The sequence below is a fragment of the Mastomys coucha genome, unplaced genomic scaffold, assembly GCF_008632895.1.
Source record: "Mastomys coucha isolate ucsf_1 unplaced genomic scaffold, UCSF_Mcou_1 pScaffold22, whole genome shotgun sequence".
NCBI lineage: Eukaryota > Metazoa > Chordata > Mammalia > Rodentia > Muridae > Mastomys > Mastomys coucha.
The window spans coordinates 159259410-159273337 of record NW_022196905.1 but is presented as its reverse complement, the minus strand read 5'-3'; the positions used below and the strand labels follow the sequence as shown (position 1 = coordinate 159273337).

At 40.8% G+C, this 13928-nt stretch overlaps 1 protein-coding gene across 6 annotated transcripts in view; it reads left to right on the top strand.

The window, feature by feature from the left end:
• The window catches only part of Csmd1 (CUB and Sushi multiple domains 1), a 1620113-nt gene that overhangs the window by 1546049 nt on the left and 60136 nt on the right, over positions 1–13928 (top strand). For all 6 annotated transcript variants that reach the window (XM_031339198.1, XM_031339200.1, XM_031339199.1 and 3 more), the window contains 2 exons: positions 4216–4401; positions 11543–11737. In XM_031339198.1, the coding sequence (XP_031195058.1) occupies positions 4216–4401; positions 11543–11737 (381 nt within the window). The remainder of the gene's footprint in view (positions 1–4215; positions 4402–11542; positions 11738–13928) is intronic.

Here is a 13928-nt window from a genome sequence, read left to right as displayed (position 1 = left end):
GGGTTGTTCTTCCTGTATTCCAAACTTCTGGGCTAATAACCACTTATCAGAGAGTGCATACCGTGTCTAACCAGCTACTTTCATGAAGGCATAAAAGGAGCCTTTAGTGATAATTTTGTTAGTTGCAATTTGTTTTCTTTTTATTTTGTCCTTGGGCTATCTTGAGCTAAATGCTTTCAAGATGTTTAGAAGAGTTGAATGGCCTCTCAGCTACATTCTGGTCTATCCTACTATCCAACCATTGTCACACTGTCTGTGGATTTTGAATTGCTCATCTGTATAATTTAGGTTCTTCAAGCCCCATCTTGGCTCCCTCTATCCATCCTTGCTCTCAGAAACTATCTTCAGCCCTCATAACAAAGGGAAAGACATTTCTCAGGCTAGACTGTAGCCCTGCATATTCCTGTAGTTACACTATCATAGTCAGCACTGGACTTGGTGACTTCTATGTCTCCCTCTTCATCTGCTGTGGGTTGCCTTTTGTGCCTCACAGACCATTGATGTTGTTTATCCCTGAGATGCAGTTAAGCTTCAAGCACAAGGTTTATTCATCACTAAGTACTCAAGGAAGTGACTTGAGAAATCTAAGACAGAGGGGAGAAATAGGCAAAGGAGCCTTAGGAATATTAGCAAAAGTGCTCATCTACACTGTGGCTTTTGTTTTTAGGACTGTATTTTGAAAACTTAGTTTAAACCTGCTTGTCTGTTAATTAGTAGGCTGACACTGTCTTGATATTGGACAGGAAAATAAATTTGTGGGTAGTAGCCTGGGGTCAAAAACCAAGAGGCATCTAGTACCTGAGACATGAGCCCTATCACAGCTTTGAATGGGTCATAAAAATTCAGGGAAGGGAAGCTAGAAAGAGATATCAGTAGTTTCAAGCACTGCTGCTCTTCCAAGGGCTTGGGCTTAGGGTTCTATTCCCAGCACCTACATAGCAACTCACAAACATCTGTATCTATAACTCCAAGTCCCAGAGATCTGACAACTTCTTACTTCCTTGGCTACCAGATACATGGTAAACTAAAATATTTGCATATAAATTAAAAATATATCATAATAACAATAGAAGTACAGTAATGGCATACTAGCTTTAAAATCTATATTATTCACAATACATATTAGTGATTGATTCTACCTTTCAGTATGTGTTAAAGGTTGAATGAGATAATATATAGGAAATACATTTCCACTGTTCCCAGGCAATTTATTAATAAATGTCCCAAATAATTTGGTTATGATAACAATGTTGATATATGGAGATATGAGATCTAAACCCCTCTCCATTCATATAATTTTCTTATTCTATGGACAATACTATTGGAGTGTCTTTTCTGTGGAAGTTCAGAGAGGTGATGTAACCAAGAGCATCACTGGCTCTGGAAATATTCAGGATTAGGCTTCATACCTCTGAACTTTGGTCCAGATCTTTCTCATTTCTGTTGACAATGGCAGGAGCGTCCTGTGAGATTCTCCACCAATTCTTCCCGGATGCTCCTCTCAGTGAGTTGTGAGTCAGTGGTAGGTCTTCTCAGAAGAGCAATGGAGTAGGAACATCTATTTTTAACTAGTGGTTTAAATATGGAAGACAATGCTGGCTTAAGTTCAGAGTTTTAGACATATAATCCCATGGGCTGAACAGAGCAAAGAACCACAGAAAGCAAGTCACTGAAGGCTGGAGTCAGCAGTGGCCCTCACCCCAGCTCCTTTAATGAACACTCTCCTGGGAATAGAAACTGTACTTCAAATCTCGAAGCAGACTGCTCATTACTGAGCAGACCATGTAGGAAAGATTCTCCGGAGTCCTCCAAAGCAGAGTTCACTTTCCTTTGAAAGATTTTAGGTTGAACAGAATCAGCTGTAAGCCTGTCTGACTTGGCCCCCTGGGTAAGAGCCCCTTTTATGAGTGTTTCCTATGAACTTGTAGGATGTTATCTTTCCCACTTAACCTGCAAGAGATGTCATTTCATTCCATGCTTGCCCCCAAGTAAGAATTTTACAGGAAATGGAGACTGGGCACAGTGTATGTAGTTAAGTTGGTAACATGGGTATTTGAAAGGTAGATAGGTGGCTAGCTGGGAGAAATCGAGCTATACAGTGGGGAATGAAGACATGGCAACATAATGGGATACAAAGAACTTTTTTAAAAGGACAAAATCCATGACATGTCCAAAATTCATTAAAGATTATCAGTTCTCAAAGGCTGAATAGACTTCAGGTTGATAGCTTGTCTACTGGTAAGTTTCTTGGACAGAGAACAGTGGTTTGGGAAAAACTGCAGTTATTGTTTTCTATTTTGAACACTTTCCCAAGAATAATGGTTACAGGTAAGAATAACACTTGTTATGAGTTAATATTATATTACAAGAAACAGTCATTTCAAATGATTGAGACTATGAAATGGAGGTTAGGAAGAATGTTAGAACTGGGGAAGGGAAGAATTCTGTGAGACATTGTCTTCTAAACATAGTTTGGCCACTAAATCTATAGCAGCTATGGCTTCCTGCACAAGAATGAGTCCTACAGTATATTCTTCAATGGATGGAAGAAGAGTTGACAAGGCCTCATTGTTTTCTGCAAATATTTTGCTAGTTCGTGGTTACTAGGAGAAAGGAAGTTATTTTACTCAGTGGTGTTGCCAATGGCAAGTGTTCCTGCTAGTAAGGATTCCCTTGTCTATAGTCATGCCAACTCCAATTAAACACAGTGTTTCCAAACCTCAAAATCTAAAGAAGGAGGAAAGGAGGAGGAGGAAAAGAAGAAGAAGGAGAAGAAGGAAGAGGAGAAGGAGGAGGAGAAGAGAAAAGAAGAAGGAGGAGGAGAAGAGAAAAGAAGAAAGAGGAGGAGGAGAGAAAAGAAGAAGAAGAAGAAGAAGAAGAAGAAGAAGAAGAAGAAGAAGAAGAAGAAGAAGAAGAAGAAGAAGAAGAAGAAGAAGAAGAAGAAGAAGAAGGTAATAGGAGGAGAGAAGGAGAGGAGGAGGGGAAGAGGAAGAAATTGGGGCTGTCTGTGAAGAAAGGTTTCAGTGGGAGGAGAGGGAGTATGAGAGTGTAATAGGGTAGACATCTAGTACATTGTGCACATGTATGAAGTTATCAAAAATAAACAAAAGCCAACACATGAGAAATAGTAGAGCTTAAGTTTTCTACAATCTTGACATCTAAAAATAAACATTCATTTACTTATTCCTGCATGTGTGTGTGTGTGTGTGTGTGTGTGTGTGTGTGTGTGTGTGTGTGTGTGTGTTGGTCAGAAAACAACTTAGTCAATTTAATTTTCCAGGTAATTCAGAAGTTATTAACTTTGATTTTGATGCACTGCTGAGCTTGAGCAATCTGTTTACCTTTGTACCAGCCTCCTTTGTATTCATATAGCAAAGTTTACAAGACTGAGTAGACTTGATGAGAAAAGACTTGCATCTGGCTCACAGTTCTGGACGTCTAAAAGGGTCATCACTGATGAGAGTCCGCTGCACATCAAGAAGCAGCATGGTAGGAGAGAAGATGATCCTATGATGAGTCAAGAAGCCAGTGAAGAGCCTGACTTGCTCTTTCAACAGCTTTGTTAGCTCATGAGAACTACCCTGGTTCCCAGGGGAAGGCAGTTGCTTTCAGAATGAGAACTTCCAGAGGCCCCCCAGCTCTTAAAGATTCCTACACCTTATTTCCACAATAGAGATCACATTCCCAACTCATAAACCGGTGAAAGGCCTGCCAGGCAAAGCACAGCATATTTTAAAAGAACTTATGTGTTGAAGCAGGAAGTTGGGAAAAGTGGAGAGGAAAGGGAAGTGGGCAACTGCACATGCATGCCTAATACCTGTGGGTCTGGATAGTCAAAGCCATTGTTGGAGATGGTAAAAAAGTGGCCTCCCTTGTCCTCCTCTCCACAGTCACCCAAGGTAGAGTATGTGGTTGGTACTTGAACGCACAACAAAACAATCATGCTGTGACTAGCCTGTATCTAAGTGAGTCATCACCCAGTCCCTCCAGTATCCCTCGGATACAATATTTGACACTGAACCATTTTCTACCATTTCAATAAGTCTTCCACTGTTTCTCATGAGTATTTTGCATCCTTAAAATTCTGAAAATATGTGTACTTTTGACATATATGAAGAACATAATTAATGAATCTGTCTCTAAGAGGAAACATAAAGACAAATTTTAACAAAGTCTTGTAAGGATGAGCATGGCTTTCTTCCTTTACCCTTTCAGCTGTGTCCTGTGGAATGCCAGAGGCTCCAGGAAATGGCTCATTCACAGGCAATGAGTTCATCTTACACAGTAAAGTGACTTATGAATGTAATGAAGGCTTCAAGCTGGATGCCAGTCAGCAAGCCACTGCTGTGTGTCAAGAAGATGGCCTGTGGAGCAACAGAGGGAAGCCACCCACATGCAAGCGTAAGTGTTCAGATCTTATTCCATGTCTATGTTCAGATCTTATTCATGTCTATGGAGTCTTCACCTGGACCTGCATTCACTGAGAGCATGGGTGAGTTTAGCTTCCAGAATACAGGTAGTCTCTTCCCACTGTTGTGAGGACCTGGTCCCTTTCATCTTAAGAACACAAACAACCCCCATAGAGACTACTCCCACCACTTAAAATGAGCTGTGCAATCCTGGATGTTAGCCCAATAAATCCTATGAATTCGATCACCATCTATAACATGTGACTTAGCTCAGCAAACCTTATTCTGGCTGCCATCTTAAGTGTGGGCAGAAGCTCCTGAGACTGAGTTCAACAACAACAATCAATGTATGGTAGGAAAATGTGAAGCAGTTTGAACTCTGGCCTCCATTTCTCACATGTTTGAGGTCTTTGAATAAGAGGCATTGCTTCATTTGTGTTATTTACCATGCACTCTATGCATATCATGGGCTGCCAAGGGAAGCACCAATTTCATTTGTAATGTGGAAGAAGACTTCTAGGAAGCTGTTTTCAGTGCACAGTAATACTCTTACAAGAGACAAACATGAGTGAGTACAGGGAAGGGAGGAATTGATATAATTATACTTTAATTAAAAATAATAAAATATTTTGAAAAGAATTATTCAAGCATGAGAAGTTTGAATACGGTATAAAATATAGACTTAAATGGTAGAAAGCCATTATGAGAAGCTAAGTTTAACAAACGTTACACACACATGTCTATACACATGTGCACACCCATGTATATACACACATATGTATGCACACACATGCACATGCAATGCAAACACAATTTACATGGCAAGAATTTTGACACAGGCATATTAAAATTTTCACCTAGAGATAACCTGCCCTTCTAGTATTTCAAAACTTAAAAATGTATAATATTATTTTTGCTTTAATGATAGTAACAAATATTTACTTGATCTTTGATTAGAATTAGTTTTCTTTTTGTATATTTTGGTTATGTTAAAATTTTAAACTCTGGATAAATGTATACACAAGTTCATGCAAAACCTTTATTTGGACAGAAAAGCAAAGTGAAGTCACACCAGGAGGCTCACTGACGTCTCTTACTCCAGCTCCAACCCCCTCTCTGGCCTCCAAAGGCTCCCGCACACTCATGGTATACAGACGTTCAGGAACACAGAAGAGACACATGTAACAATCAACCAGTCCTTTTCAAGACACTATTTGTACTTAAAATATATACCTACTGGGTTGTTTATCACCTTTTCCCTTTTACTATAAACAATCAAAATCCTATGAAAACTAGGACCAGTCCAAGGCACAAAGGGGAACTTCGAGGTACACACTGATAGAGAACCTGGCTGCCCTCACACTGTGGGGAAGTCTTGTCTTGGGCAGGAGACAAGAAGGCACCAGGAGACCAGACAGGAGCAAGCCTTCCGTGTATCAGTCAGCACCTGCAGCATGAACTGTGGACTTGCCCTATCACTTTTAAACAGTAGACAGAGAAGCATGAGGGGACAAGTCAGAATCTGACAGCCTCCATGCAGGACACCTCACCCTATTCCTGGGTAATTTGTTCCACCAACCATCTGTGCTAGGAGAAGGAAAGGGAGAACCTAGGCCTCTAGGACCATCGAGCTCTTCTGAGAACAAGAACCTCCTGAGGAGACTCATTCCTTTCTAAAGTCCTTTGTAAAACCAACAGAGTGTGTATGTGAGAACTAAGACTATGGGTGGCTCTGTCATCATTACCCAGACTAAAGGCTACTTTAGATTCAGATACTGATGTTTGCCCTAAGGCTGACACTAGATAGTAGCAACAAAACTAATGTTTTTGGTCTTTTTAGACAGGCATTTATTTACTATCTATCTGGATAGCTAGTCCCAGGAATTACATCCAGAACATTTAAACTTGACTCTGCTATAAACCAGATCAACAGTGAGTAACAAGAAGAGCTTAGCTGCAAAGGTGCCTGTATCTCTCCTCAGCAGGGCTCAGCTTTTTATTTACCACACACTGGAATCTCCCCACCCCATTTCTTCAAAATCAACAGAGAACACCGGGAAGACTAACCTACCAACACCTCTAATCTGATCTGAAGGCAGCCAAGCTTGAGAAACAGCAATAAAGTCAAGCTTCCCCTCAACAGGGGCAGCCTGTGCATATCAGACACACGTCAATGAAGAAAGACTACATGCCAAGGTTTCATAATAAAAATATAAATGCTATAAAAGATCCAGAGAAGGTATCTCCCCCTAAGTCCACCAGTCTTGTAAAAATGTTCTTACTGAGAATTACCTAGATGAACCACAAGACACAGAACTTAAAAGATCAATCATAACTTCAATCAATTGATTATTTCCTGAGTTAATAGTCCTGCTCCTTGGGCTTCTGAAGTTCCACAGCTCTGCCCATTTCCCTCACGCCCATCAATGCAGGCTGCTTGTGGTCTGCAAAGATTCCACATCAGCTGTGAGCATGAAGGATGGGGATAATTAAATTATTTCATTCCAAAGGTATCTAATCATAATTTTACAAATCAAATTAAATGTCCTCCAACTAAATGTGGTAATAAGACACACTTAGCCACATGAGTATGATGTGGGGAAACCGTTAAAAGAAAATAAAAAGGCAATTATATTCCATACTTATGGGATGATTTGACAAACAGGGAAGATTTCCTGATAGAAGTCAAATACTACCAGCCAGAGAGGATACTTTCTATTTCTGGAGGCAGCCTCATCATAGTATGAAGGCCTCCCAGGAAAGTATAGCTGGCTTTGCTGCTTTGCCCCTGGCTCAAGGAGTCAATAAGAAACCAGATTCGCTCTCCATAAAATTGACAGCCACGGGTTAGAAATAGCTCAGAAATTGAGAACACATACCACTTTTTCAGAAGACCCAAGTTCAGTACCCAGCACCCATGTTAATTGGCTCACAACTACCTACAACTCCAGCTTTAGGGAACCTGATAGCCTTTGCTGGACTCTAACAACACTTGCATTCTGTAGCATACAGACAGACACATGCGAATGAGCATTTGTGTGCATGTACACACACACTATAGATAGATGGATGGATAGATAGACAGACAGACAGACAGACAGATAAATAGATAGACAGACAGACAGACAGACAGACAGACAGACAGACAGACAAAACAGCCCTATTAATTTTAATGCAAGCTAAGATTTCCCAGGTCAAATGCAAGTGTTTTCCCTGCCTCTTTGAGATTCAGAAGTTAGGAAAATGTGTTTGTTGTATAAAGACTACTCATTATTTGTGATTTCCACTCTTTTAATTTGAGAAGTACAATTAGGTTTTGCTGCAAAAATGATGTCAACCATGTCAACAGTAAGTGGTATACATGATGTCAAACCCATTGGGATAGACTACTATGAATTCTCCCTTGGTTGAAAGGGAAAAAAAATAACACTATGGTGGTTATTTTATATATGCAATAGAAGGGAGCCTATATTAATTTAATCCTGCAAAAGTATAGGAAGAAGGAGTGTCAGGTTTGTGGATAACCTTGAACACTCTACAAGTTGCAGCATATTTAATTATTATAGAATCAACCACAAAAATTTAGTCAGTTGCCAAAAATTTGAACTGGTTAAATTCATGATAACATAGACTTGTTTTCCTGTATTTCTCAGATATAACAAATATTTGTATCTTCCTTCAAAGACTTTGTTATTTATTTGATATTTATCTGTTGTGGTATTTATATCCTTCATGATGAATGTATGAAGGTTTTTCCTACTATCTACTTATAGTAATTATGTAATGAATTTTACTTTCTATATTGACAAGAAAAGTATAAATGAGAGAGACTAGAGAATTCCCTACACAGGAAGGAATTCTTGCCTGGGTTGACTGAGCCTTGGCTGTGTCACTTGTGAAACGTAAATAATATAATGATGATAATGATGGAGATGGTGTTGATGGTGGCGATGGTGTAGTTGTGGTGATGGGGGTAATGGGAGTAACTGTGATAGTGATGATCATGTTGTTGATGAAGATGACACTGATACAAAATGAGTTACACATCTGGGCAGTAGCTGTCCTCTGAAGTATTCATCTGAAGGTTCAGATGACTAGCAGCTCAAAGAAAGAACCCACTCTAATGCATTTCCATCAGAATGAAAGCGTGTTATCTTGAAAACCACAGCATATGGCCACTTCCACTACCTCTGGAAGTAGCTTGAATTTAATCCTCCAGTGAGAAACACGTTTCCATGTGTCACTCAGGTAACCTGAGACTCAAGCCCTGGCTGTCCTAATCCATCTCCCTCAACCCTCAAGACTGAGCTGAAGCACATTCTCTGTTTCCGGATGGTCTCACTTTTGATCCAGCTCTCACCTGAGCTTCATGGATTGCACTATCCTATGAGTCTCTCAGTGTTGCCTTGCTCTATTCATCTGTTAGGTCTAACATCAGGAATGAAGATGTTAGTAAAATACTCAACTCAGTGAGTTATTCACTATCACATCTCAAAGCAGACATGTACCTCTCACCTCTGCCCTACACGTTTGATCTTTTCACCTCCACTCGCTCAAAATTCTGCTGATGTAGGGCTGCTAGAGCAGCATGCTAGGGAGAGGTGACCTTGTGCATTCCCTTGGTGACAGAATGGGAAAAGCTTCATGAACAACTACTAAGAACCAGAAAACATGGCCCTTATGATCCATGTTTTTAAGTATCAACTTTATGAGCAAGGATGTCTTTGGAGAATTGGTTTCTAATTCCTTACTTAAATTATTCTTTATTTTCCATATTCATAGCATACAACATGGCACTTAGGGTGCTCACAGACAGAAGAGTTGTACATGTCATCTCATCATAGCCCACATGTATGAAAACAGCTCCTCCCTGCAGGGATGCAGGTATAGACATAGGCAAACTCAGAGATGCTGCCTTATCCACCATTACACTAAAGGAATTTCCTTTCTACCATCCAGGCTGTGTGACTCAGGATTTTACCACCCAGAGTATGCCATGGATTATTCAGATATTACTGTGAGGAATTCATAGTTTGCATAGTCTGTCCTACAGATCAGCTCTGAAAACATAAAGGCCATGTCAGGAAGCAGTTTCTGAAAGCTTGTGCTCTTTCTGCAGCACACAAAAGTCAAGATGGACTTTTCTCTTCATGCCCTCGCAGTTCTTCAGCTCTCCTTCTGGGCGATGCTTCTCATTCCTCTGTGTTCCCCTGTGCTGTGTGGATCATGGTCCACTTCACCTTCTGGGCGATGCTTCTCATTCATCCGTGTTCTCCTGTGCTGTGTGGATCATGGTCCACTTCAGCCCCAGAGTGCTAGTGTTTGTTGTGACTTTCAAGACAGAGGCCACTCATGTGACTCCAGGCAGCATGCTGTGTAATTGTTTTTTTTTTTTTATTTATCACTAGGGGTCATCATTGATGACTGCCATGCAATATTTATAGACTTTAACTATTGTATGCATTGAATGCTATTCACAGCTACCTGCAGTTTCACTGAGAATAGCTTCTATGACTGGGAAACTATCTTCAGTTTTACCTATGAAAACTATGAAAAGACATAGAAGATATAGTGGTTACAGTAAAAATAAGCTTGTCGCCATTCAGAGAGCAAGAGACACAAACAACTAAATTAGAAGACAAAAAAGTGAACCAAATACTGTTTTCACGAAGAAACAAGACACCTATGACCATGTAGGATTGGTGCTGATGGTGGCATTAGCCAGAGGAAAACTGCCCTTCCACTTTGATCCAATGCCCAACCCTCCCCAGAAGCAGAGGTTGTATTAGATCAGATGATTAGAATGCTGGAGTTAGTTCCAGAAGCACACACTGGCAAAGGGAATGCCTTTTGCCATACTTCACTGTGTTCAGACTTCCTATGGCTGAAGGCTTTATGGACATAGCTAAACATACCCTAGCCACAGAAAGACAAAATTTCCACTGTTGAACAAACCATTTGTACATCCACGGACTTACAGGATAGCGTCTGAATCTACAAACATCTAAGAGACATAACCTTCAGATTGCTTTTAACTTACCAAATTGCCCTTCATATATTTTTAACCTCGTTGTCTTTACTCTTAAATATCTGCTCTTTGTAGTTTATTTGGAGATGGAAGTCACCATAGGAAGAAGAGAGATTTTGTGGCATTTCACAAGAGCAGATTTGATTATAATGAGTGTGGGTGAAATTTAAAAGCAAAATACGTTTTATTATTATCCTTCTAGGAAAGCTACAATTTCTCCAGCTGTTGTTTTTGAGCTCAAGACTGACCAAGCTGGCCCCTTCCACTATGTGGGTAACCAGTTGACGGTGACAGATATCAACTAAAGAAGCTTTGTGCATAATGCTGTGGTTCTTGCTTCTTTCTAACTTATAAAATTCATTTAAATTCCTATCATACTTTTCATAAACAAACCTATATTGCATAGTCTCCAAATACTGCATGTATCTCAGTCTATCTGTAAGTTCTCTGGACTCTGCTGTCCTGGGGCTGCGTCCAAGCCTATAGGACCAATACTGCACCTGCTTTTAAGGCTTTGCACTCAAAAGCTTATGTCTTTTTGACTTGGAGCATGGGAAGTCCTTCCTCTAAATTATGATAATAATCATTTTTTTCTACAGTGGTAATGTCAAGGAAAAATGCTTTCATAAGCTTATAAACCTAGTAATATGAAGCTATATTGTGTGCATATCTTCACGTGTATATATTTGTGCATGTATATTCACATGTACATGCATGTGAATATGCGTGTGTTTTCCCATGAGTGTGTATCTATATTTAAGTGTATATGTATGAGGACAGGTGTGTGCTCATGTACCCATGTATGAATGAGTGCCTGTGTGTACATGTATGTGACAAACAGAGAAGGAATGATTTCATATGATTATACCTCAGTCTGACTATAAGATCCTCTCTACTCCTGTAACAAGACAGTAGCTCCCAGGCTGAAATCCCAGGATGCCTCCTGAATGATTATGTGGAAACAGAGAAGTCATGAAGGAAGAGTTGAGGGCATCCAGGTCACACACCACAATGAGTTTCGCATACCATCAACCTCTACCTTCTAGAAGCAAAGACAGAAAGAGCTATTGGGAAGCTGTTCTAACATTGAGTGTTTCTCTCACAGCGGTTCCCTGCCCCAGCATCGAAGGCCAGCTGTCAGAGCATGTGCTCTGGAGGCTGGTTTCGGGATCACTGAATGAATACGGAGCTCAAGTTCTCCTCAGCTGCAGCCCCGGCTACTTCTTGCAGGGTCAGAGGCTCTTGCAGTGCCAAGCCAATGGGACCTGGAGCACTGAGGAAGACAGACCCAGATGTAAAGGTAAGTGATGGCAGGCTCTCTCACATATAGGGTGCAGAGCTCCAGGACATAGCATCAATGGGACCACCTATGAAGACAGCATCATAGTCCTGCTGACCAAAGCACAGCCCTGTGTTAACATGGCAAGCTCAAACAGGTGTTACAGGATCAAATATCTAACACTGGTCTCCTTTCTTAATGACAGTATTTTATAAACTTCAGAATATTAGAATAGTCAAATATTTCACATCTGAGCTTAAAGACAAATAAAAGCACACATTTGAAGGGCTGGCTGTTCTTCTGCGTGAAAGCCGTGACAAACTTCTCATTAGGATCTTAGGAAATAGTGTTTATGCTGAAGGAATCAGTCCTCCACAATGGTTGTCCGTAAAAGGGAGATGATTATACTCTCAGGTACATGATGAATGGTTAAATATGAATAAATAAGAACATGAGACAAAGCTGACATTGTTCAGCATGGTTTTTGATTTGAACACATTTGATATCCAATCTTTACTGATTGTTGACAGGAAATTATCAAACATTGAAACATGCAGTTGTACTGGATGAGATTTATGCAGTACACAATGTAGGAAGAATGGAAGTAGAATAAAAAGAGAGAAACAAAGGCATGTGTGATTAGGTGCTTTACATAATAACTTCAATCTGACTTTTTAATACAGCAAATGCTAATTCTTCATGTAAGACAAGCTCTTCCCAGGAACCTAGAGATAAGTAAGGGAGAATGGTGGCATGAGACATTCAAGTCCTAAATACCCTGCTTCCCTAGGACACCCTCCCCAAAGCTGCTGTCAGTTTGGCTATGATGGTTCCTAGTGACCCTGATGGCTCCTTCTTTTAGGTGTGCAATGCCAGGCCAGGAGCCCACACTTAGTTTTCCCTGACACATTCGTCCATTGTCCTGATACATTCTTCCCATATTCATGCATCTCACCTATGTCCCCTGGCTCCTACGGCTGTCAAGCAGAGACAAGGACAGCACAGAGGCTCTGACATGACAGACTTTGGCCTCCTTGAGGGGTTCACAGAAGGCTCCTGTAGATGCAGCAGGCTTCACATACTCTCCTATACCTGATTCCAAGGATGTCAGAACCTTGATAGGCAGGGTCATCTTGATGCCACTGACTGAAGCTGCCTTGCCAGAATACTTCACACCTACAAGTGAGTCTTTGCAACTGGGGCTTTACTGATTCCTGAACCAGAAGCATCAAGGTACCCCTTACTAGGAAAGAGCCAGCTCCTGATGTTCTGGTACCATGCTTGTCTTGATGGTTATGGTTAGGGTTAGGGTTAGGGTTAGGGTTAGGGTTAGGGAAATCAATTGTCCACACACATACACACACACACACAAACACACACACACACACACACACACACACACACACACGCGCGCGCCCTTGCTTCTCAATTCTATCTGGTGTGACAGGAGCCTTATATCAACTGTACCCACCTTGTATACATTGTGTATGCTGTTAACTGTTTGCTGCCACACGTGGCTGCGTATGAGCTCTGTGCCACATGCTGCAATGTGTCTCTTGCATGCTACCATAGATGCATGGGTGTATTTTCGAGAATCAGTAGACTCCACCTGAAACTATGCTTTGATTTAGATGAATTATTAATGTCTGGATTTCAGGTTGTCCATCTTGGCAAGGACAGCCCCTTGTCTATGACTTCATCTTGTCTCTCACACATTTCTGAAATCCTTGCTGTCTAATAAAGACAAGATGTTTACCCAGACATTGTTCAAGGGCCCAGATTGTCCTAGGAGAGTGTTTTGGAGATGGAAATCTGTGTTGGAGAAAGACAAAGCCGTGCCCATGACTGGAAATTTTGAATGGAGCTATATCCTTAGTCATATGACTCCATAAAAGTTTTCTCTTACCTGGAAAGGTGGATACTGCTGTCTTTCACTTTATTTTTCTGTGATGAGGTACCATGATCAAGGCAACATATAAAAGAAGTTTAATTAGGCTTAGGGGTCTGTGGGTTACTACCCAGGACTGTGGAACAAAGGCATAGCACTGCTTCAACAGTTGAGAGCTCACATCCTCACAGTCAAGGAGGAGAGAGAGCTAACCAGAAATGCCATGTGCTTTTGAAACTTCAAAGCCCACCCTAGTGACATACCTCTCCCAATCAGGCCATACCTTCTAATTCTTCCCAAACAGTTTCATCAACAAGGTAACAA